Genomic DNA, 22692 nt, shown 5'->3' on the forward strand with positions numbered 1-22692 from the left:
CAGTTTAGACATTTTTTGCTGACCCGGTGGTATATAGGTAAACGTACCAAAATCAGAATAGTTTATGTTACACACAATATTGTTGTGGTGGACCTCGGGCTGCTCGCCAAAAAATTTCTGTTACAACTGCAACCTCATTCACCCGTAATATGCGCGAAGTTTGAATTTCGGGATTTGCAATGAGGTTTAGCGGTTTTTCTACACTAGACAATTAAGGCGAGCTGCACTGGATGCAAAACACTCCCTGAAGCTTTCCTTTTTTATGTAAAGGAATATTATTTCGATACCTTATCAATGACTATCTATGAGTATGTATGGTATAATTATGGCCAATTATACGGTGAGAAGTCAGAAGGAAGACGCTGTCTTTAAACTAGAAGATGAGAATGTGACTCCAAAAGTCTTATGCCACACGCACCTGCGATCGATTCATGATCGAACGATGAATTACTTTTGATATTGCACGGATATGAATGAGAATCAGAGTAAACAAAGTTACTCTTTGAAGTCGTGGCGATGAAGAATTTCACTAAATAGTAATATATACATACAACGATACAGAGCGATAATTGACAAGTTTGCACACCAATTTCTACGTTACGAATATTTATCGAAAATCATTAAAATTATCTGCAAGTCTCGAATCATCGCCATTTTCTCAGAATATTTACATAAAATCAATCAAAGGAGTACTAGCGTGAATCACTTCAGCTTTTCTAAATATCAAGATACTAAATTTATTATATCACTACCTTTGTATAATTCATTAAAGTCGACAAGTGATAAATATCAACATTACAGGTACGTAGAATGTAGATAACTGGAACTGTAAGTAACAATATGAAGTTAAAGTTAGCAACGTTATCGTAACGACGTATAATCACAATTTTTTTTTTTCTTTTTTTACAACTTACAGGTTTAGTCGAAATTCACTCCTTCGAAGTTACTCTAAAATTATAAAGTGATAATTCTTTTCACAATCTTTCGTTAAGTCAGTACGTTTCTAACTTCAAACTCACGTTATAAAGAGTCGGAAAAGAATATGAGACTGAAGTTAATGGCGTTGACGTAACGAAACGTGACGGAAAACAACCGTCCTTATCAGACAATTTTAGAATGACTTTCAATGAAAATTGGTTTTTCAAAGTAACAATATCTTCCTTATTTAGTGGTTTCCTAAACCACGGAAACATTCCTAAATATACGAAGTATCGATTCTTCTTAAACATACGTCATTACATTAATCTTACTAACTTAATCCTCACGAACAAATAATAGTAAAATCCACACTTTTCCCGACTATCGAACATAAAAAATGCCGAGCTTGGCTATTCCGCATTGTCCAAAAATGGAAGCACCCCGATACCCCTTTATGCCGCATTCGAGGAGGGTTTGATGTGGTTTCATTGAAGTCGAACAGGGAGGGAAGCCCGTACTGCACAGGCTGATAATCTCGGGCGCACATAGAGAGAGAAAATGAGAGAGAGAAGGAGAGAGAGAGAGAGAGGCGGGGGCGAGCGAGCGTGTGTATAAAAGCAATCAATATCGTCGCCTTGGCAACGCTCTTCGAAACTCGGGAGAACGGGGGTTGGTCGGCTGGTTGGTCGGCTGGGAGTGGGCGCAGCAGCAGCAGCAGCACCAGCAGCACCAGCTCAGGAACTTGAGAGACGGCAGTGGCACGAGCTTTCAGAAGCGCGGAACCCGTTGGTGCCTCGACTCGAGTCGACTCGGAGCGAATCGAAGTCGGTCGCGTTTCCGCAGCGAGCAGTCTTGCCGGGGAATTGATCGGCCACGCGTGCTCGAGGAGGAGGTTCATCGCGCACCTCGTCGTCCTCGGGTTCCAGAGGCAGCGGGCGCGATGCTCTGCTCTCTTAGGGGCGCGATTTCGCCCTCCAGGTGACAGGCTGCCCTCGTCGGGTTATCTCGCCGTCGAGACTCGCTTTCAGAAGTCCTGGACACGATGGCCGAGCCGAATATCACTGTTTCGGCGAAATTGGCGAACGGTTCCATCGCTACCCCCGAGGACGATCTCCAGCTCGCCTCCGAAAAGGACCCCGGGAAATCGGCACTCCTACTGCGGTGGAACGACATGCCGAGGCACCTGCAGTTCAACCCCTACATCTACACCGGGTACAGACCCCTCATGAATGTATGGGGCTGCATCGCGAGCCTCTTCTACGTGCACAATGAGACTGTCAACATTTTGACTCACGGTAAGTGGGCGACACGTGTTTTAGATCGCAGATCCTGGATCGGTATGGTTATCCGCGATTTTTTTTTAACTACGTTTCCGTAGATCCCTTCGATCGATGCGTCGATAACACTCGTCGGTTAGACACTTTTCCTGGTTTTCAGGAATCGCTTTGCAGGTATTCGTTCTGTAATTGTAAATCCCACAGTGAAATTAAATACTTGGAATAAAGGTGAAAAGTAAAATGACGTGATATCTCTGAAGTGATTAACAAGTTATCTGTTATCTCGGTTGACTTATCCACAGACCGTCGATTCGTATGCATGTATGTGCACAAAAATAGGCACGTTCACAATAGATATTAAAAATTTTGTAAATACCAGTGATTTATCGGATCTACACTTGTTCACATAAAAAATTGAGGTAAATTTTTTATCGATACAAGATTGAAAAGACGTCGTTTTCGTGCAGCAAAATTCGATTCGATTTAAAAAATTAAACAAAATTTTCAACTATCACCGTTGTAATAATTTATTTAATCACACAACTTTCAATTTTCGTAAGAATCGGAGCTAATGATAAGAATAATAAATCGTTAGGCCTAAAATACTATGGATTACATGTAAAGTGAGAAAATAAAAATAACAACGTAGTAAAAATGATTGAAAATTATTATAAAAACTTGGCAAATATTTTGATTAAATTAAAGTCTTCAGAACCTTGAGCAAAAATTCTGAATTTACTCCCGTTGTATAGCTATCCCAATTAACTATAAAGTTCATCCGCGTGTCAAATCTATGTACAATTCGCAAAAGAATAACATAATGGAAAAGCTGAATGAAATCGAATTGACAACAGTACGCATAAATGATACAACTCATCAAAAAACGCCATTAAATGTTGGTCAAAAGTTGAAAATAACATAGCTTTCGCGTATAATACTTACTATGCATCACAAATCGATAGATCAATCACAAGCTCGTCAGGAAAAGCCAGCCGTGAAAAGACACAATCGGTACAGAAATAACAGTTGTAACAGTAATCACACAAGTTTCTACAGACAGTCGTAAGTCCTCGGAACGCTTCAGGGCTAAAAGGCTATAAGACGTACCTATAATTGAACCGCAGGTGCGTTGAGCATTAGCGGAAGTAAAGAGTAGGTCAAGTCCAGCGTGAGGTAAAACTGTATCATCCAAAGACTTTGACACACAACTAAACAGCTGGAGTAGGTATCATCCGCTCTATCAATATCACCGCATTGCAGTGCAAACCCGGTAAAATGTTAGTAGACCAACAATACGAGGGTGGTATTGGGATGAGTCGATGAAGCTACCGCCGAGTCACGACTCGCCAAATCGATACACAATAATACAATACCCGTGATTTAATCCCCTCAGGGAGAATCCTGACTCGCAGGTTTTTAGCAAGGCGATAAAACGGCTCGTTGGGTGTCGATGAGGTCGAAATTAAATTCCAGGAAAATTTCTGACGATGTTGGAACACATCGTAAGCATGTGTTACTTCCTCCAGACTTCGTACTACTTTACCATAGTCTTATAATAATTCATTCTACACCTTGGATCTTCTCTTTATCTTCACCGAGTCAGCAGGATCAGTTCTATAATGCAACTAACGAGTCTTTTCTATCTTCTCGAAACTCATCCATTCCAACTTTCGCGCGAGTCACTTTTAATTCTATCACTCTTTATCACTATGCAAGCCCTTTTCCCGAACCGATTTACCACTGTTACAATTCAATTACTCGATCATGATCAGAAAATTGATAGACCGTTTAGATCGTACATCAACCTTAAAACCGATCTCTTCCTTCTTCATCATCTCCTGCATTGGAAGTAGTGGCATTCAATTTTAGCAGATGACGGATCATGCAGTCGTTAGGAATTCACTCTTTATACCTATAAACACGTGTATATAGCAATGGAAAAATCCATCCTTAAATCGTTGATACGTTTTATATATTCAAATTACAGACGTATAAACATAAGATCAATGTCACTGATATTTTTGCCGATCGTGAACATCGTCCGACACGTGTCAGTTCGAGAATTTGCAAGGATAAATGACTCGGGCACGACCTAGAGGTCTGGAGCATGGCTAGGAAGCGGCTTCTTTTGATTGAGAGGGTCGCGACCTCGCGCAGCAATTTCGCCTTCCGATGTTCCGATCAGCAAAATTGACTCGAGTAGTGAGGTCAGCCCGGCCTTATTGATCTTCTGATTACAAATTCTTCCAATTTCCGTTTCACCCTCTTGTTTGTCCGTCAACATTCCTTCCGCGTGGTTACACGAGCTGCATGATCACTGCTGATCCCGTCATTTCGGTATCAAATCCCGTCAAAAGTGGATATAATTTTTCTCAGTTAATTTTTTTTCTCTTTTGCCTTCACAATTTCATGATGTATGATGATTATTGAACCGCAGTGTTCGCCATATTACACGAGATCAGGAGTGTGATTACTCGCTATTTTCAACGACTATACACTGTGGAGAGTTTTCGTCTATGGTTAAGTACGCTTTCATGCAAATTTCACACGACTTTTTTCCCGAACAAGCGATACTTGCACGAACTTTACACGAGTTGAACGAAATTTTTCCCGAAAACTCACAAAAGAAAATTACTGGTATTCACACATTCCATCCCACGCAATAAGTCGACATTTTTAACAGTATTGGTATAAGTAGTAGTTTCTATTTTCCGTAAGAATAACATGGCGAAAAAGGTTTTTGCTCCTTATAATTTTTAGGACTAGCTAACGAAGTGTCGTACAAAAAATCCACAAAAATATTTTTGTAGAGAATTGAACACTGTTAAAAAAATTTGATTTTTACCTTGAATAACTTGTGAACGAGTGAATTTACCAGAAAATAATTAAAAAAAAACTTTTTTGAAAAGCGTTCAATTCTCTATAAAAATATGTCTGTGAATTTTCTCTACGACGCGTCGTTAGCTAGTTATAAAAATCAAAATGAGCAGAAACTATTTTTCCCATGTCATTCTTTTGGAAAATAGAAAAGCGCGATGCTCAGCCGCTTAATGTTAATATTAAGAGCTCAATTTTCAACAGGCTAACAAATTTTTGTACCTAAATGGAACTTTTGAACCTGCATGAAAGAAAAAAAATTATTAATTATTTTTTAAACACTAATAAATAATCAATAACGCTAAACATAAAACTGCGCATCATTTTCAAAATTCAATTCATAGACAATTTCGTCATAAATCCATCAGTTGGGCTTCAACTTCAAATTTTTACTCTTATATTATGCATATATATACAAACAATATACCAAATGTACCATAAATTTTATAACTACGGTATTAACAACAAGTAGATCAAATGCGACAGTATTAATGATCGAAATAATAAATACGCCTTATTTTGCACAACATTTAATCAATTCTCCACGCTTTTCTCTCGCGGCTTAGATTTCCGCGCTAGTCAAGAATGAAGAAACATTTGGCATTATATAATCGAGGTATAAAAATATGCTCAGGTGTGTGCAATACTTGAACCGCAATTAAGAATATTCTGAAATTCCAATACCGCTCGTGTATCTCGAGTGACTTTTATTCTCAGCAGAAGTTGTTACTCATTCACAGCGTGATTTTTTCATTCAATCAGTCCAACAGTCAAGAGAGGCAGGCGTGACCATTCGGTGCTCTGGGTGTTTAATTAATTACTTCGGTTCTACCCACGTTTCTTCGGTGACGTCCAAAACTTTCAGGTCACTAAATAATAACTAATGCCCTTAACGAAAGGTCGATCGGACGAACCAAGACTTCAATCAACCGGATATCTGCTGAGAAGGTTACCATACGCAATGTCCTTGTCAAAAATTCCCTGACAAGATCCTTCTTGAAAAAATCCCCCCCACCCCGAATTATTTTAACCTTTGGGCTGCGCGATTGCACTTCTTGCGTTTTTATAAAGGATTATACGATGGTGTTTCGGTTATAATAAATTCGATATCAGGGGGAATTTTTTTTGCAATCAGCCACCAACCAAGAAACCAACAGCAGTCAACTTGTAATTTTATGTTTCATTTCGTAGTTGAATTTGAATTTTCACACATGTGAATGCAAAATATTGCGATATTGATGGGAAATATGTCTTCTTTTTCTTTTTTCGAAGCTTTCGTTATACCTAGGCGATAAATTACTACACACACACATATATCTTCTCTATAAGCCTATAAAAGGATTACCTCTCTTTATTTCACTCCCGCTTATGATTATTATTTATAAATTACACGCGCATTAAAGTTCCATTAATGCGATAGGGCGCACAGGCCGCTGTACTTATCTGTTGATTTTGTATACGTTATACATGTATACATATATATATATATATATACGTATTCTCGACTTGTTTACAGTAACTTAGAATCTAAGCAGAAAAGTGGGAACCGATTTGTGTGACGCCGATGTATCATTGTCGGATAAGTTAGACATGTGGCGTCATTTTGACAGATATTCAATTATTGAGGTCCATCTGAAAGTGCAACATTTTGTTGCTGCAAGGTGCAACAAAATTTTTGCATCGAATAGTGTCAATTTTTTCAAATTTTTTTTGCCAATAACCGGTATGGAATCAACATACGTGTTATGAAATGTCTGTGTAAAAAAAATCGAGATCTCAACGTGCTGTATACACATATTTTTTAAACACCTGTATAATAATCTAATTTCGACGTAATTCGAGGTAATTGAACATATTCATCATGCTCGTAATATTCAAAATTCATATGCCGCTGACTCCTCTCTTAAACTCGGAGTAATTAACACCTTGCAGAGCAAACACAGGCATTCAAAATTGACAGAGAAATAACCTCGTGTACGTGGTACAGAATTCTGCCTCTGAAATTTATTTGATGGTATAAATTATTCGTTTTGCTCAGTTTTAATTAAACTGCCTTGATTAACTTTAGCCGTTTTTTACCGTTTAGACAAATATTTTGTTGAAACGTTTTCATTTTTAATCCGTAACGATGATGAAAAGTGATTTCCTATTTACGATTTTTGGTGCACCTAGATCATCAGCTTTCATTGTTAAAATTATTGTTCCCCATCGCTCGAGTAGAATAATTATTCTTGAAGTTTATTTTCGATCGATAAAATCGTTGCAAAGTATCGTTAGTTTATTTTAGGAAATATGTATGTAACTATTTGTCAGAGGCTATAGAAATACCTTTTTGTGTGCATTCGTCAAAAATGCAAGAACAAAATATAGATTAAACGTGACGAAAAGTTTGAACGACGTTGAGATTATTTTTGAACTTATCGAATCGTGAGACTATTAATTCATTCATTCTTTAATTAATGAAAAAGCAAAAAGTGAATTTAGTAAGAAATTAAAATTAGCAAGCTAAATCGATGGAAAAATTTGATACATTTTCTGCTGGACGTCCAATAATATATTTGGACCGTGTTATTCTTTGTTTATTAGTGTTTCTTTTGCGTTCGCAGAAATACCTTTTTTCGTCAAAAACCAAAATCTTTGTTTTAAAAAATACTTATTACACAAAAAATTGTGATTAGAAAAACTTCGTGGGATAATTTTAAGCGAAAGTTTTATGAATCAAGAGATTTAGCTTCTCGACTATATCGGAAATCTTTTGCAGATTTTTGAATTTGAAAATCGAGTATAATTTTATGATACTTCAGTTATAAGCCAGCAAATCTATACACGTTCCTTGATAATGAAAATACTTCGTTCAGCCATACCGGATACAAGCTCGGCTTTCAAAGGGTTTGAAATGTCACCTGAATTGAAAGCAGTCGTTTCAAGAGGATCATTTGCAGAGTGAACTTCAATTGTATAAGCGATTCCTCCCTCGCGCACTTTGCACGTATAGGTAGGTATTAAATGATCCTTTGACCTTTCAGCGTTGGCTCATCCTTTCAGCGTCATTTTCTTGTCCCTCTACAAATTGACAGAAACTTGCAAACACGTCCACTGCTTGGAAAGTGGAGGTAAACTTTAGTGAATACGTGGTGAAGTTTCCGCCGTGCCCTACGTATCTACCCGCAGTCAGTCAATCATCCCCGTTTGTTTTCTCCCGTTTCACCCTTACCTCCGTGTTCCCAGAAGCTTCGTGTTTATTAAGTAAACGGCGGATAAGAATAAACCCCATTACTTATCGCCCCCGGAAGACATATCCACTGTATAAGTTTCTTCCGTTCTTCAAAAAGATTCCTAAAGCAATCGGATGACGTAACGCCCCCAGTATTCGAGAATTCTTACTTCCGGACTACCAACGATATTAAACTAATTATCAAATGTTCGGCTGCGTGAATATTAATATGGTCGTGAAATGAAAGAGGCGTCAAATTTTATATGCCTGATGGATGAATCAGGTATATTGTTTATGCGTAGGTATATCTATATATCTTGAGACTTTTTAACGCTTGTACCTTATAACGATCGATGACGATAATTTATTAATGCCGGCGTATAACTCGTCACCAACTAATCTACACAGGTATGATATATACGAGAATGTAAAAAAATTGCGAACAATTTTAATCCCGCCAGATTGCGTGTATAGATTTTACTAAAAGGATATGAATATATATATATATATATATATACGATGTGCAGGCAAAATATTCTTTACATAAAACGTCTATGTATGTTTAGATACATCAGTATAAAGGATGTGTACTACATACCGATTATGTACACAGATTTCTATACCGACATTGTTACCGACACTTATTCAAAAAACAAAAGTTCTTTTTAGAATGCTCGACGGTGGAGGATATAGCCACTTTGATTTCAAGAGTCATATTAGTAAGTCGATATGCCCGGATCAAGAATCGTCGAACATTCTAGAAAAAAGGTTCGCGTCGTGGCTAAGTGTCGGTAACAATGTCGGTATAGGAATCTGTGTTCAGAACCTATCGCTGTAATTGATTAAAAGGGAAAACTGTCACGTGGAGGTGTTCAAAAATCAGCGGTCAACGTTTTTATAAGTCAAATTTTTCCTCTCCCAATTTCTTTGTACGTAAGTGTACAAAATACATTTTTCAATGTCGTAGAAATATATTGCAAAAATGTTACGGAGAAATTTTCGATCAAATCGTATCTTTTTGATGAACAATCTTTGTGAGTATGAAGATCCGTACACGCAGGTTACGATAATTTCTCTCACGTTCACAAAGATTTAAATTACATGCGCCGATGATTTTATACATGTATAAATACAAATTTGAGAAAAAAATATCAAGATATATACAAAATGTGAAACAAAAAAGAAAAAGCAGAAGACAATAGGATCAAATAAGGATAGTAAGAGAATGTTTACAATTCAAAAAGAAATGAAAAAATGTTGCCAAGCAAATCCATAAAAAAAACATTTACCAGAATATAACAGCGTAAGCTGCATAACAATCAACATTACGTTGCAAGCATCGAGAAATCATTATTCCATTACGATACGCTGGGTATTTATATACTGTGGCATCCTGGTGGTTTTGTCCACCAACCTAACCCTCAATTTGTGGTTGCCTCTTATCTTCGTAGGGATTACGTAACATGTGGAATTATACGTGTGTCCTATCCTTACCACGAGTAAATTTATAAATATAATTATACGTGTTTAGTATAATGTGGCATGCGAACTGTTCCATACAGAAAGATAACGTGTATATAGATATATGTATACTGGTAATACAAGTATTAGGGTGGTCCTTAATTCAATGACCTTTGAAATAAATGTTACCTTGAAAATGTATAGAAAGAAATTCTGACAAAATTCTAGCTGATAATTTCAAGAATAATTAAAAAAAAAAAAAATTGTTAATTATTTCAACCAGTTAGTTTTTTTTTTTTCTTCTTTTTTTTTGTAACTGGTAGAAATTAAAGGATCAATATGAAACTTGACAGAATTGTCGTTTTCAATAACAGGAAAGAACCCTGAAAGTTTCAAATTTGAAAAATTATATAAAGTCAAGTATTTGCAAGGTTCCAGTCACGCGGAGCATTCAAATAAAAAGTTGTTGGAATGAGGACCATCCTAATATTCGCGCATTCTGTACGTCGTAGGATTGTCAGAATTCCTTTGGAGTGAAGCAAAACGGTGCGAGTCACCCTGAGAACTCGATCAGAAAACGGAAAACCCACATCGCAGGGCGCAGACGCTTTTTGCAAGTAGGCCACGAGCTGAACATCCTCGGGGCCGAAGTACACATACGTGACAAATCCGACGACTGCACCCTTTGGCACACCTGCCTGAGGATACGATGTGAATGTGTAAGAAACTCGTTTGTCTAACGGGGATTGAAAAACCGGAGTTCCGAAGCCGGAAGCAGAAATGTTCTCGAACGGAGATTAAAGATGAATCGGCCAGACTGACTGAATGAATGAAAATCTAGGTAAAGCGATTAAACTGAAAAACATCCGGCAGTATTATTTCTGCCAGTGATGGTGAATTCGATCAAACAACATTTTTGATAGAAATGATTTTGAGAAAATTGGAATAACTCAGTCTTAGATATCGATCATTAGATCGTCCGATATGCTCAAATTCTAGAATGTTTTCGATCTGATTCTAATGTATTTGGAATGTCTTGTTTCACTCACTGACCAGATTGTCAAAAATTGTTTGTAAACATTCGAGAAATTTCACATTTAAGTATAGCAAATGTAAATGTTTATAAAAACCTCTGGAGCTTAAGCATGTTTAACTTTCCATATTTACAAAACCTTTTCTCTTTTCCTGAACGACCGAAATAAGCCGAAATCTTTCGAAACGAATCAAAAATACCAGACTTCGAAATTTTCTAGAGTTTTAGTTACAAAATCCTTTCGTCAAATTGTTGATGTGTTAATCGAATTTGTTCAGATTCATTTCTATCTAGGAACGTTGTTCGATTGGTATTCACCATCATTAGCACAGCAAATAAAATTCCTGCGGAAGGATTTTTGAACGGCTTCTTCTCTTTTCTTATCTCGAATTCGGTCGAGCCTGTGGATTAATCCTTAAACTCCGAGAATGACCGGATCTGCTAAATTTTAAGGCGTATTTCCAACGCGTCTGTATACAATAAAAACAAATTGGAGAAAAGATTTATTGTATACAATACGAAGAAAATGTAGGCAGGAAAATCATAAATCACATCAGTGTCTTTTCTCTTTTAAAAAAGATTAACTCATTCCGTGACTGCACGATTTTATCTCACAAAGAAACAAAAAATTCTATACACGTGTATCTTAGACTGTTTCAAATTAGGCGAATATTATTTTTGCCGAAACAACAAACAAAACAACTAAAAATTCTCCAAAAGTATAAGGTTTTTATCTCAAATCAAACAGTAATCGGTGCCTAATTGCATGCGATTCTTTCCTTTAAATAACGTGTAAGAAAATATTGTTATTATTATTTCTATCCATTTGCGGAATTATTCAAATTAACAATGTAGTACGGTTTGCAGTTGGACTGGCTTAGTTTTCATATAAATAATAACCCATTTATCTTGCCAAGAGAAAGGAACAAGATTATTTTTCCCATCTGGTATTTTAATATGAAAAAGTTATATGGGCCTTTGGACTTAAGGGGACATTTACGTTATTTAAGTTGAAAATCTTATACTTAGGGAGTAACCCGAAAAAAAAAAAAAAAAAACAAGACAACATGTCTCCTCGAGATTCCCCTAATCAAAAACAGCCTGGTGCACATATTTCGAAAAATTCACTTTTCGCATTTGGTCTTCGAGGCTGCTGTCTTCTATAACGGATCGTATATTATGCTCACCGGAACGTTAAACTAACAAATCATATATTGGAATACCGATATGGAAATATCGCTATAGGTCATGCCTGCGACATGTCAAAGGGAATGATAAATGGATGGAAGGTTTTTGTGTTGGTTCTTTACGCTCAAACATGCATGTCGTGTACTTCTGATGCTCAGAAAGCGATTTATAATACATACACTTACTTATCTTCCATTCGCTTTTACGAATGATACATACTGCAATTCCGTTTTTTCATATGCTTTCTCGACGAATTGCTTATGTCCGTTGTAAGTTTCCATCATTTGTTCGCAACATTTTATACCTAGCATAATTTTTTTTTTAAGGAGAATAGAGTTTAGACGCTTCTAAAATCAACTACTCATATATGCATGGAGTATATATGTAGGTCATCGAATATTTATTCTCTTCTCTAACCTTTTGTTTTATATTTTTCAACTTTTATCAGCGCTCGCGAGTGTGTAATACATAAGTCATATACCTACAGTTTTTTTGTAAAGTGTATAATTGTAAAAGCCACGCCTAAGGAATGAGAGAAAAGGACTTTACTACTTTAAGTCTCTAGGGTTGGGTCATGCAGCGAAGGATTGTTCAGATTGAGTGAAGGAAATGGGCACTCGGGGAACTTTCGTATTATGGGCACTTCGTATGGGATTTGAGAGTCATTCTGCAAACGCTAATTGCCTTCGTTGAAATATAGTTGAGCCATTTGAATAACAGTTTTCTCTGTCGTGATATGGTAAAAATTTTCTTCATGAAATAAAAACAAAAATTGATTTTTAAAAACGAAAAATGTTAGATTGTCGATGAATATATATATTATGTCTTTTGAGCAATTATTTATTTCATTTTTTTCCACAATATCAGCTACACCGATCGATAGCAACGTTATTATTGTATTATACGTGCATTAAGCCTAATCAGATTTTGCCCGAAGCGAGTCGCTGCTCCAATGCATCAAGTATATATGTATAATACATCCATACACATATATCGATACTGACAGGAGTAATTGATCATTAACCTTGCACGTGCAGCCGCCAATTTCATTGAATCTGCACCAGGGAAAGGTATGCCGCATTTGTGAAACATTAAAAATTCAATAACCCCTGGGATGGAACTATAAATTTATAACGATACGAAAGAACACCCTTTTACAACGAGGTTGAAGGTAGTAACGTTATCGTAATGATTGACTTTTCGGGAAAATCGCTATTTCACAATTGCAGGAATGTCTGAAATGCTGTAAATCATAATAAGGTAAAAATTATTCACATTTTGAAGACTTAACTACTTTAAAGTGACCAGAAATTTGCAAAACTTGTTCATATTTTGAAGACTTGACTACTTCAAAGTCACTAGAAACTTGCAAAACTTATTCATATTTCGAAGACTTAACTTTTCCAAACGTCACTATAAACTTGCTAAATAGTTATTTTTCCCCAGATTTTTTCAGTACGATAACGTTACTAGCATCAGCCTCATCTTTTTCATCAGTCACAGATGTATCATTACTTTAACGTTAAAAACTTCAGCCTGATTCAGGTCTCGACTTTCTGAATGGCAAGGGTGGCGGACGACTTGAGAAAGTGCAGGGAATCATTACTTGTCAATTTACGATGTTCAGAGGAATAAGATTCCGCAGTCCTCGCTAAGCTAGCTAAGCAAAGACCGCGAACGATAAGTCGGAAACAAGTGTTTCCCCCCCAGAAGAGGAAGTTTAAAAAAAAAAATCTGGACTCAGTTAGAATCGTAAACTATAATCAGATTAACGCCAATTATCAGCAGCAAACGCGTCGCAAATTATATACTTCATACATTTTCCACAGAATTTGGTATTGAATTCAAACACTCATTAAACATAAAAATATTAAAAACCCATTGCGCTTATGCGAATAGTAAGATATCTGTCAAATTTATTATGAAACCAGTGTGCTTACGTCATATATATGTATATTATATATACGTTCGCAAGCAGAGCCTTTAAGCTCAACACCCACTGTTGCAGCATGCCTATATGTATAGTTAACTCTCCATTGGTCGAACATCCTCATTATTGAACCTGACCCCCATGTATACGTAATGGAACCCTATTAACGCATTATAGATCTGCGTTCACTGATATGATGATAATTATAGTTACCCATCTGAATTTGATAACATATTAACGAATTAATTAAACGTCACCCATAAGACTCGTGGTTTCGCGGATTTAAAAATTTTTTTTTTTTTAACTTGAATTATTTCCAGTTTTAAACCCTAGTGATCAGCCGGTTTTAACAATTTTCTTTTCATTATCGTAAACAGTAACATTGATAAGAATTCCCTTGGTTGAATAAAATTTTATACAAAACTTGAATCATAAATTCTTGGTTTTGTTGAATTCAATTTTCAATTTTCTTTGGTAACAATTCAACGTGAGAAAACAACAATAAAGAAGAACAAAAATAAGTGTGAAAGCAACATTTTTTCTTCTTTGAATAATAACAATGAGACAATTCGTTAATTTTAGAATCAACCAACTCTTATTGTTAAAGGAATTCAGAAATAGATTTCCGAATAACTTTGCAAACAGATATGAATTTTTCACTACTAAAATTATAATTCCTCGAAAACCTGCATCCATTCAGGATCGATCGATCCATCGTCGATCAGGATATCAACGTATGGAGATTGTTCGTTGCGTATAAGACACACGGTTATTACAAAATATACGAACCTTCCTGCCTGTTGAGTCCTTCTTCGTTGCAAGCGATCAATTATTTGTTACACCGAATCACAAATCACTGCATTTAGATTAACTAAAGACAATTTTTCAAAATTGTCACGTGAACATTCTTGACTTCTTTGTTCACTTCAAAACACGGTAAGAAAAAACCGATAACAATTGTCACTCTGTAATTTCTTCTACCAGATAAAGTTGAACTTTTAAAATTACGAATCACAAGCAGAACGTCACGACGATTTAAGCAAGCCGGCTAAATAATCGCGATAAATCGAATGTTTAGATCGAACCACATCCACGAACCTATTCACATGTGAACCTGGCCCTGTAATAAACACCTCGGTCTATGTACGTGTTATACAAATGACTTGTGGTTTAAATCGGATAAAGAGCAAAGCCGCGGCTGCACCGAAGCCCGGTAGCCAGAGGTGAAGTAATAAGGTATTCCAAAATTAAGCTGCCAGAGCTACAGAGGCAGCTACGCTCTCTCAGCTGTGTCTCGTCGACGACTCCCGATACAAACGCGAATGAATGAGCCAAAAATAAATGTCAACGTTTAACGTTCGCACGATATTCCAGGCTTACCGATCGTCTACATCCTGGTCACCGTTCCCAGCCTGCTTCCCTGGGGAAGCCAGGGTCCCCTTGCCGCGTTTCTATCCTGGTGTCACCTTATCGGGGCGGTCAGTCCATGGATCGGTTCTTTCCTCTACCACCTATTCATGAACCTCGACAAAGGCGAGGCCACTTATAAGAAGCTCTTGCAATTGGACATGCTCGGTATATGGATCAGCCAAAGCTTTGGTAAGGCGTTAGATCGTAAGTGATTAATTAACCCTGATTGGTCACAGTGCAAAACTCTGAAACAAATATCTAGAAAAAGAAAAAACTCAGCTTTTCTAGACGAGATACATTGTTTAAATAAGGTACTAAGGGATGCCTTATACGAGAGGAGTTTGACAAACTTTTGGGGGCTGATATTGACCCTCGGTGACCATGAGTTATGGTCATTAACATCCATGTTACATGGCCAGTGTATCTAATGGTGAATCTCTGTTCTTTCACGTCGATGAAATAACGTTTAAGATCGTTTACAGACTTGTCAGATTATCGACTTAATTACCTCGAGGTTCGATATGGTCGAAGGTGGAAGGGATAAACGAAATTATATTTTTCAGGCGCCCTTCCGATGATCGCAGCATCCGTACATTGCTTGCCAGAAACACTCTGGCACTGTTGCCTCCTTGCTTATAGTGTTCTGAGTTTCTGGGGTCTCCTCAAGGTAATTGTTTGACCAATTTCGGTAAATTTGCGAATGTGATCTCACTGTTTCAGGAGAATCATTCAAACTTATGTACATAAATTATAGAATTACTCAAATTCAGACAGCTATATACAAAATCGTTTCACTCATCGTTTGGTCTGATGTGAAATAATATCCAAAGAATTTAAGTCAAGTCAGACTAAGTAAACTTTGGTTCCTTCGAACAGGCTATGAATGCGTGGTCGCCGTGGGATAGGCGGCTGTGTTTTGCACCCCCATTCATGATGAGGATGTTCGTACTGACTCTGAGGTACATTGGAAGTAGCGGCGGATCACCTACGGCACTAACACATCTGGTTTTGCAAGTGGGTATACTAATTCGATGCTACACAAAGAAGCACAAAATTAACGATAGTTGAATGAAATCTCTACATGAGTCTCATTAAATTTCTGACGAAAAGGATGATTTTTTACGAATAAAATATTCAATATGCTCTAGAACTTCTCCAAACCATCATGAAGTTGAAGCCAGCAGCCAAACGTGTTAAGCTTTTTGGAAATAGAAAAATGCAGTTCAGTTTTATTATCATAATTCTATAAAAGTGTTGGTGGTTCAAAGTGTTTCACTAAATTTTGATTTTCGAACTTCACTTTACCTTCTTCCAACAAACATTAGAACACTTGACTGCTAATTCTAGCTACTATAGCTTCAGCCTCGTTCAACCATCCAGAATCGGAATGCAATTAAGGTATGTTTACCAGTTATTGTTCGTCAAAAATTGACGGTAGAAATTATGAATTTCTCAATGACTAAAACCAATTCCTACAGATTTTGACACTACAAATTTATTTTTTGGTACTTTTAGAAGTAACGATCAAACAGATACAAGCAAAAAGGTCAATAACTGGGACATTTACCTTAATTCCTCGATGATTTTCGATGAAAATTGGCAATTTTTTTAAACCATTTTCATCTCATGATTTTTACTTCGATCTCTGTATCTTTCAGGATCTGGTTGCTGTGGCTGGAGGTGCCGTTGGCGCGTTACACGTGCCAGAAAAATGGGTGCCTGGTAAAGTGGATCTGTTTCTGAACTCGCACAACATAATGCACGTGATGGTGGTTATGGCGGTTTACTCGATGCACGCGGCAACGTTGAGGGATTTGGCATGGATGTCCAACCCTTCTGTCTGCATCGCGGTGTCGACTGCAACCCTGTCTTCGACTCATGAAGAGCTGTGATCAATTCGATTTAGAAACGCGATTATTATACTTCTAGCAAAGACTTTTGCTGTGATGGTAGAAGCCATGCATTTATTGCAACTTTTCGTGGCTGCAGAAGTATCTTCCATCGTTACGTCTATGATACCTATACATATATAATGTCGGGAAACCCTGGTAAAAATTTACTTACTTAAAATTAGCAAAACTCTGCAGACATAGTTTTTTAATTTTTCTTCAGAAATTTCATTTCTTTATTACGTTTTATGCAAATATTCTTTTCACCTTATTTTTATGTATATAGAATTTTTCACCAATTTCGTTCATCAACTTTTCTCAAAGATGTGCTTTCGTTTTTATATTGCAAGATTTCGTCATTTCTTCACCTTGTTTTATTTATAATATTTTTATTTCTCATTTACCATTTCTAAGTTCACAAAAACTTTCGACGAAGTGATAAAAAAAAAAAAAATCTTTTAAAAATTTCTCATCATATTTCAGAAGTTTCCAAAAAATTCTATTAATTTGATTCAGACCCAATTCAGCTGAACCTAGTAATTTCTTGTAGTCTTAAGGTCAATAAATTTTCACTAGATTCGATTAAATATCCGTTTTTACCAACTGAAATAACTTTAGTATTTTTTTATTCACAGAGAAATGAAGAAATCTCACATCGAAAGGTATAAAATCGTAGAAATTGCATATGAAAAATGACGGCACAACAATGTTGAGAAATGCAGAAAAGTCACAAAGATATTTGAAAAAAGTGTAAAGCCCTGCATTGAGAAAAGTTGGATATTTACGGAGAAGTTCTCAATATATCTGTGCGATATTTTTACTATATATACTTACAATTGACAGTCTTATTTTTCTTTTTAAATGACAACGCAGAGAAATTTCGTGAGAAAATCTTTTTCCCAGGGTAGATCCTGACGTTCAATGTCTGCCTACTGTTTCATTAGCTCGCAAACTTTATTATATGAATCACAACGAGTTTGCCGAGCAACTCGTTGTCACAGAATATAAATTATTAACTTTTGCTATGCACGAGTTTGTATATAATTATATTATACATAGATATATACTTATATACATTATATACAGGAAGATACACTTCCCTACGTGAATTATTCAATATTTGTTTATTTATTTAATTAATTTATTTATTTATTTGCACCAAAGTAGCTTGCCAAATATTTTTTTAGCCTACGTTTTCTAGATCTTTAATTTATACACGACACCGCGTATACGATAAAAATACTTAACATATTAAAAATTCGCTCTTGATCATTGAATATTTGTCGATTACCGCGGCTGCGAGTTTACCATAATTGAATGAATATATTTTTCAGTGGTGTACTTGTGACAAATTCAGATTCATTGCTAAGGAGCGAGTATAATATTGATTCCTAAAAACGTTTATTCTCTCCTTAAAGATTCTTTAGAAATTAATACTTTGTCAAGCTTCGATTATTTACTATGCCTTCCACGTGTACCTAATTCGTGAAAAATTCGATTCATTCAAATTCTATGGAATGAATCAATGTCCGTGTGTGATTTGAAGAAAGAACGAGAAAATTTTTTTACACGAATTTTGAAGACCAATTTTTCAACAAGATTATAAAATCAGTGTAAAATGCAAATACCTTAATATTATTACGGCTAGGAAGAGAAATAACTGTATAACCCAGGCGCAGGTGAGCGTCGTAAGTGAAAAATCGCAAAACTTTTCCAGCAAAGCAAGAGCAACTTTAATAGAAAATTTCTTCAGAAAGTATCAAGTTCTGACATGATTAAATTAATCAATCGTATGTATTCGCAATTATTTAACTAGAAGTGAAAATCAGTGCGTCTTGAAGTTGCAGGCGATTTTAGGAGGCACTTTTTCGAAATTCTCAACATATTTATCCTCTGATAATAAAATTTTTCATTAAATAATTATACGCGATTATTCAATAGGCGCGTCTCGGCAGTGAAGCCCCACTATTTATAGAATTTAAGTTAAAAGCTTGATTAATTAATTAATATTTATAGTACGATAGTAGAACTAGATAGAAATAAAAGTTTAGCTAGTTGATCCGATAAATTACATTCGTTTTATTACGAAGTTTCGGTATAATAAGCATATTTCTATAATTAGATATCAATTGTCCCCCCCTTTCATTGACTAGATTTTGAGGATTTAATTCCTGTGAATTAGTCATATACGATATACAAGTGAGGTCACGAAATATCGACGACGACTCGTTATCATTCAAAATATTAAAGTTTTTCTTCTACGCTTTCGAACTATCTCCATCAGCTTTATAGATTTACAATTAACAAGTATTCAGATAACATTTGACTTTGAATAGAGGATTTTATAGAGTAGTAGATCTGAGACAGAAGATCGTGCCATTATATTATTCATGAACAATAAAAAAAATTGTGATTAGAACGTAGTCGAGGAAAGAAGAAAAAAAAAAAAAAAAAAAAACATTCATCATTGCTGTAGTTCTTATGATTATAATAACGTTCAATTAATACCGGCAAGTGACGTTGACATCCGTACGTTTTTTCAGTATTCTAAATATCGCATGAAAAAAGAATCTCTAAAAATATCTAAGGCTGTCAAGATCATACAGAATCATGAAAGGTTCGTATTTTGAACAAACAATTGGGTTCGAACGAAAAGAAAAAGCGATTAGAAAAAGTAAATAATCGGTAAACCTGTGTCTGCTGGTAAACTCGATCGTTATTAATTGTTCGAGAAGAAGAAGAAGAAAAAAGTTGAAGTCTATAATTAGACGACGTAGAATATAAGTAAACCCTATACATACGTAAATAGTTAACGATGAAAATTTAAAAGAAATATAAAATTTAGAAAAATACCGTTACATCAAGTGACGCAGGGCAAATTTTATTACCTAATCTTCGTAGATAGTAAAAATTTAAACATAACTCACGTAACCCGTTCTGATCCGCATAATACTATACAGACGATACATTTTTTGACTATTATAGAGAAGATACGAGACTTAGATATACCTGTAATTATAATTATTAGCAAAGTTTGTAGATAATTAATTATTGCTGTAAATATGAGGGGTGAAAACAAAAAAAAAACAAATAAATAAAACAACAGCTGGAAATGGTCCTAATTGAAGTTGGGCAATCGGTGAAATGCTACATAATATTTTACCTTCGAATTAGTTGTACCTATTGCCATTTAAATAATAATAAATAAAACTTGATTTTAGTTTCAGTAGATAATATAATTAGACGTACAAAGACTCGTACAAGACGATGCAGTTGTCTTATACGGATATTGTTTGCTTTCGAGTACTTCCATAAAATGATACTTTGGTTCATAGCTAACGTGTATGTGGCGATTACGTACTGCCCACCCCAAAAACAGATGAAAGAAAAAGATTGTAATAATAAACGTGAGGATTTTTCCGAGTTTAAAATATAATTAACTAATAATCTTATCCCGACGATCCTTATTCTTCTATACCATAGCAAGTAGCGCACTCTTGTGATATAATTGTGACGTATTAGATTAGAAAAATAATAATAATAATAATAATAATAATAATAATAATAATAACAACAACAATAATATTAATAACGATAATAGTGACGGAATAATTAGCTGAATCATAATATCGTTTGTTGTTTCAGGAACAACTATTAGCTAGTTTGTAAAAGAAACTTTATCCGCTGCTTGAGATTGGATTTTCGCTAGAGATTTTACAATGAACGTTGTACGTAAATTATACATGAATAATATTATAGCGACAAAGTCGGGTGTACAAATGTATCATTACATTAGATATTAGAACAACGCAGTTCGACTGATCGTAACTAAATCTTTCATTAAGTCCTGCTTGTGAACGGTAAATATTTTATATAAAAATTAATATTGTATTTACGCCTTGCCGATGCCTATAAGCTATGTTTAATGCGAATCAACACACTTTTAAAATCTAGTGTTTTGCGCACGAAGGATCATATATATTTATCTGTGAAGCTATTCAGTCGTTACTAAGTTGGTATCGACATTGCTATGTAGAGTGAAATTTATTTTTCTTTCACATTGAATTGCAAAACCTTCTGAAAGTTGTTCATCCATGTCGAAAAGAGCTTCGCAAAGACCAAAGTTCATACAAAATCACCTCTTGCCTACCCATCAAATTTATAAATTCAGACGGATTTCTAATGCAGCAAGCATTAGTTGTCATAATCTATGAATGCAATATGTCCGAGCGTTAAAATGCCGAGCTGAACAACCATCAACTTTTGGAATGTATTGTTTTTCACTTTGGAAACAAAAAGGATTTCTCGCTTCAACCTTAAGGAGCGAATATTATACTAACGTTGAAAAGAAATATACAGTTTAAGTCCAATCGGTGCTATATATATGTATTCTTTACTGGAAGTAGAAATTACCATCGATAAGCAATACAACATCTAACAAGAATTCAATTCTGATGCAGGGCACGTTGAATATTATGAAAATATTTCAAGTCTATACACCCATAGATATCCTGCTGGCAAGAGCGTAACTTTTAAACTAATGTTTATCTGTATCAGGCCTATATCAGTACTGTAATTATAATTTTCAAAGTATTGCTGTCGATAATAAGTTTGTGAAAGAGAAAATCTTATAATAATTTTCTTCTTTATCAATCCTGATTTTAGAACAAATTTTTAAATTGTAAAATAATATACACGGAACAATTTGAGTAGCTTAAGAAAAGTTCTGGCCCAATATTCCACTAAATTAATCAGTGTATTAATTATTGTTGAAGTTATTTTCGATTCCAAGCGTAGTTTAAATAGGTACTGACGGTATATTATACAAATAAATTGTTGATGATGAGCAGCATCGTTTATCTGTATAATCTTTGTAGAGCTTTATAATTAATAATTACGCATAACGAGCATCCTTATTTAATTAAAACTCGCCCCGAGATTAATTTTTCACTCAAATGTGATAAAATTCGTTGATCAATTACTCAAACAGCTTCAAGCACCAATAAGCATGTTAAGAATTATGGTTCTCCGATACATATCACTGTGTAATGCAATATTTCACTTCAAGCTCAAACTCGCAATATGTAATTTTGAATAAAAATACAACAAAACATAACCGTTTTTATCTAAACGGACATGTCCAAACATGCGTAGGTGTTTAACTGTTTCGAGTAAATTTATTTAAAATTTCTAGACAGTTGAAAGATGAGTTGCAAATCGTTATCAATTACATACGTGAATAAATTATCATGTTATGAAAATCCTGTACGACAGTATATCATGTTAACAATAACATTTAAAAGAAAAAGTACCACGGATGCTACTTGACGAAGAAATATAAAACTATTCCACTAAAGTAACGAATAATTCTTATTTCAATCAACATTCACACTATTTTCCTGCAACGAGCTCCGGAAATTATCTCCCAAAAGTAAGTCACATACCGATCACGCTCTGGACAAGCTTCAAAGACAATGACAAGCAAATGTAATAAA

General features: G+C 35.4%; 1 protein-coding gene across 1 annotated transcript; it reads left to right on the plus strand.

Moving 5' to 3' along the window:
* Positions 1-1656: 1656 nt before the first annotated feature.
* On the plus strand, positions 1657-17372 carry LOC124409984 (progestin and adipoQ receptor family member 4). Its single transcript, XM_046888071.1, has 5 exons — positions 1657-2213; positions 15273-15497; positions 15872-15975; positions 16185-16322; positions 16967-17372. Exons 1-5 carry the CDS (start codon positions 1961-1963, stop codon positions 17198-17200), a joined length of 954 nt encoding a protein of 317 aa, XP_046744027.1. The 5' UTR covers positions 1657-1960; the 3' UTR covers positions 17201-17372.
* The last annotated feature ends 5320 nt before the right edge of the window (positions 17373-22692 follow it).

Source organism: Diprion similis, chromosome 1, assembly GCF_021155765.1.
Source record: "Diprion similis isolate iyDipSimi1 chromosome 1, iyDipSimi1.1, whole genome shotgun sequence".
Taxonomy (NCBI): domain Eukaryota; kingdom Metazoa; phylum Arthropoda; class Insecta; order Hymenoptera; family Diprionidae; genus Diprion; species Diprion similis.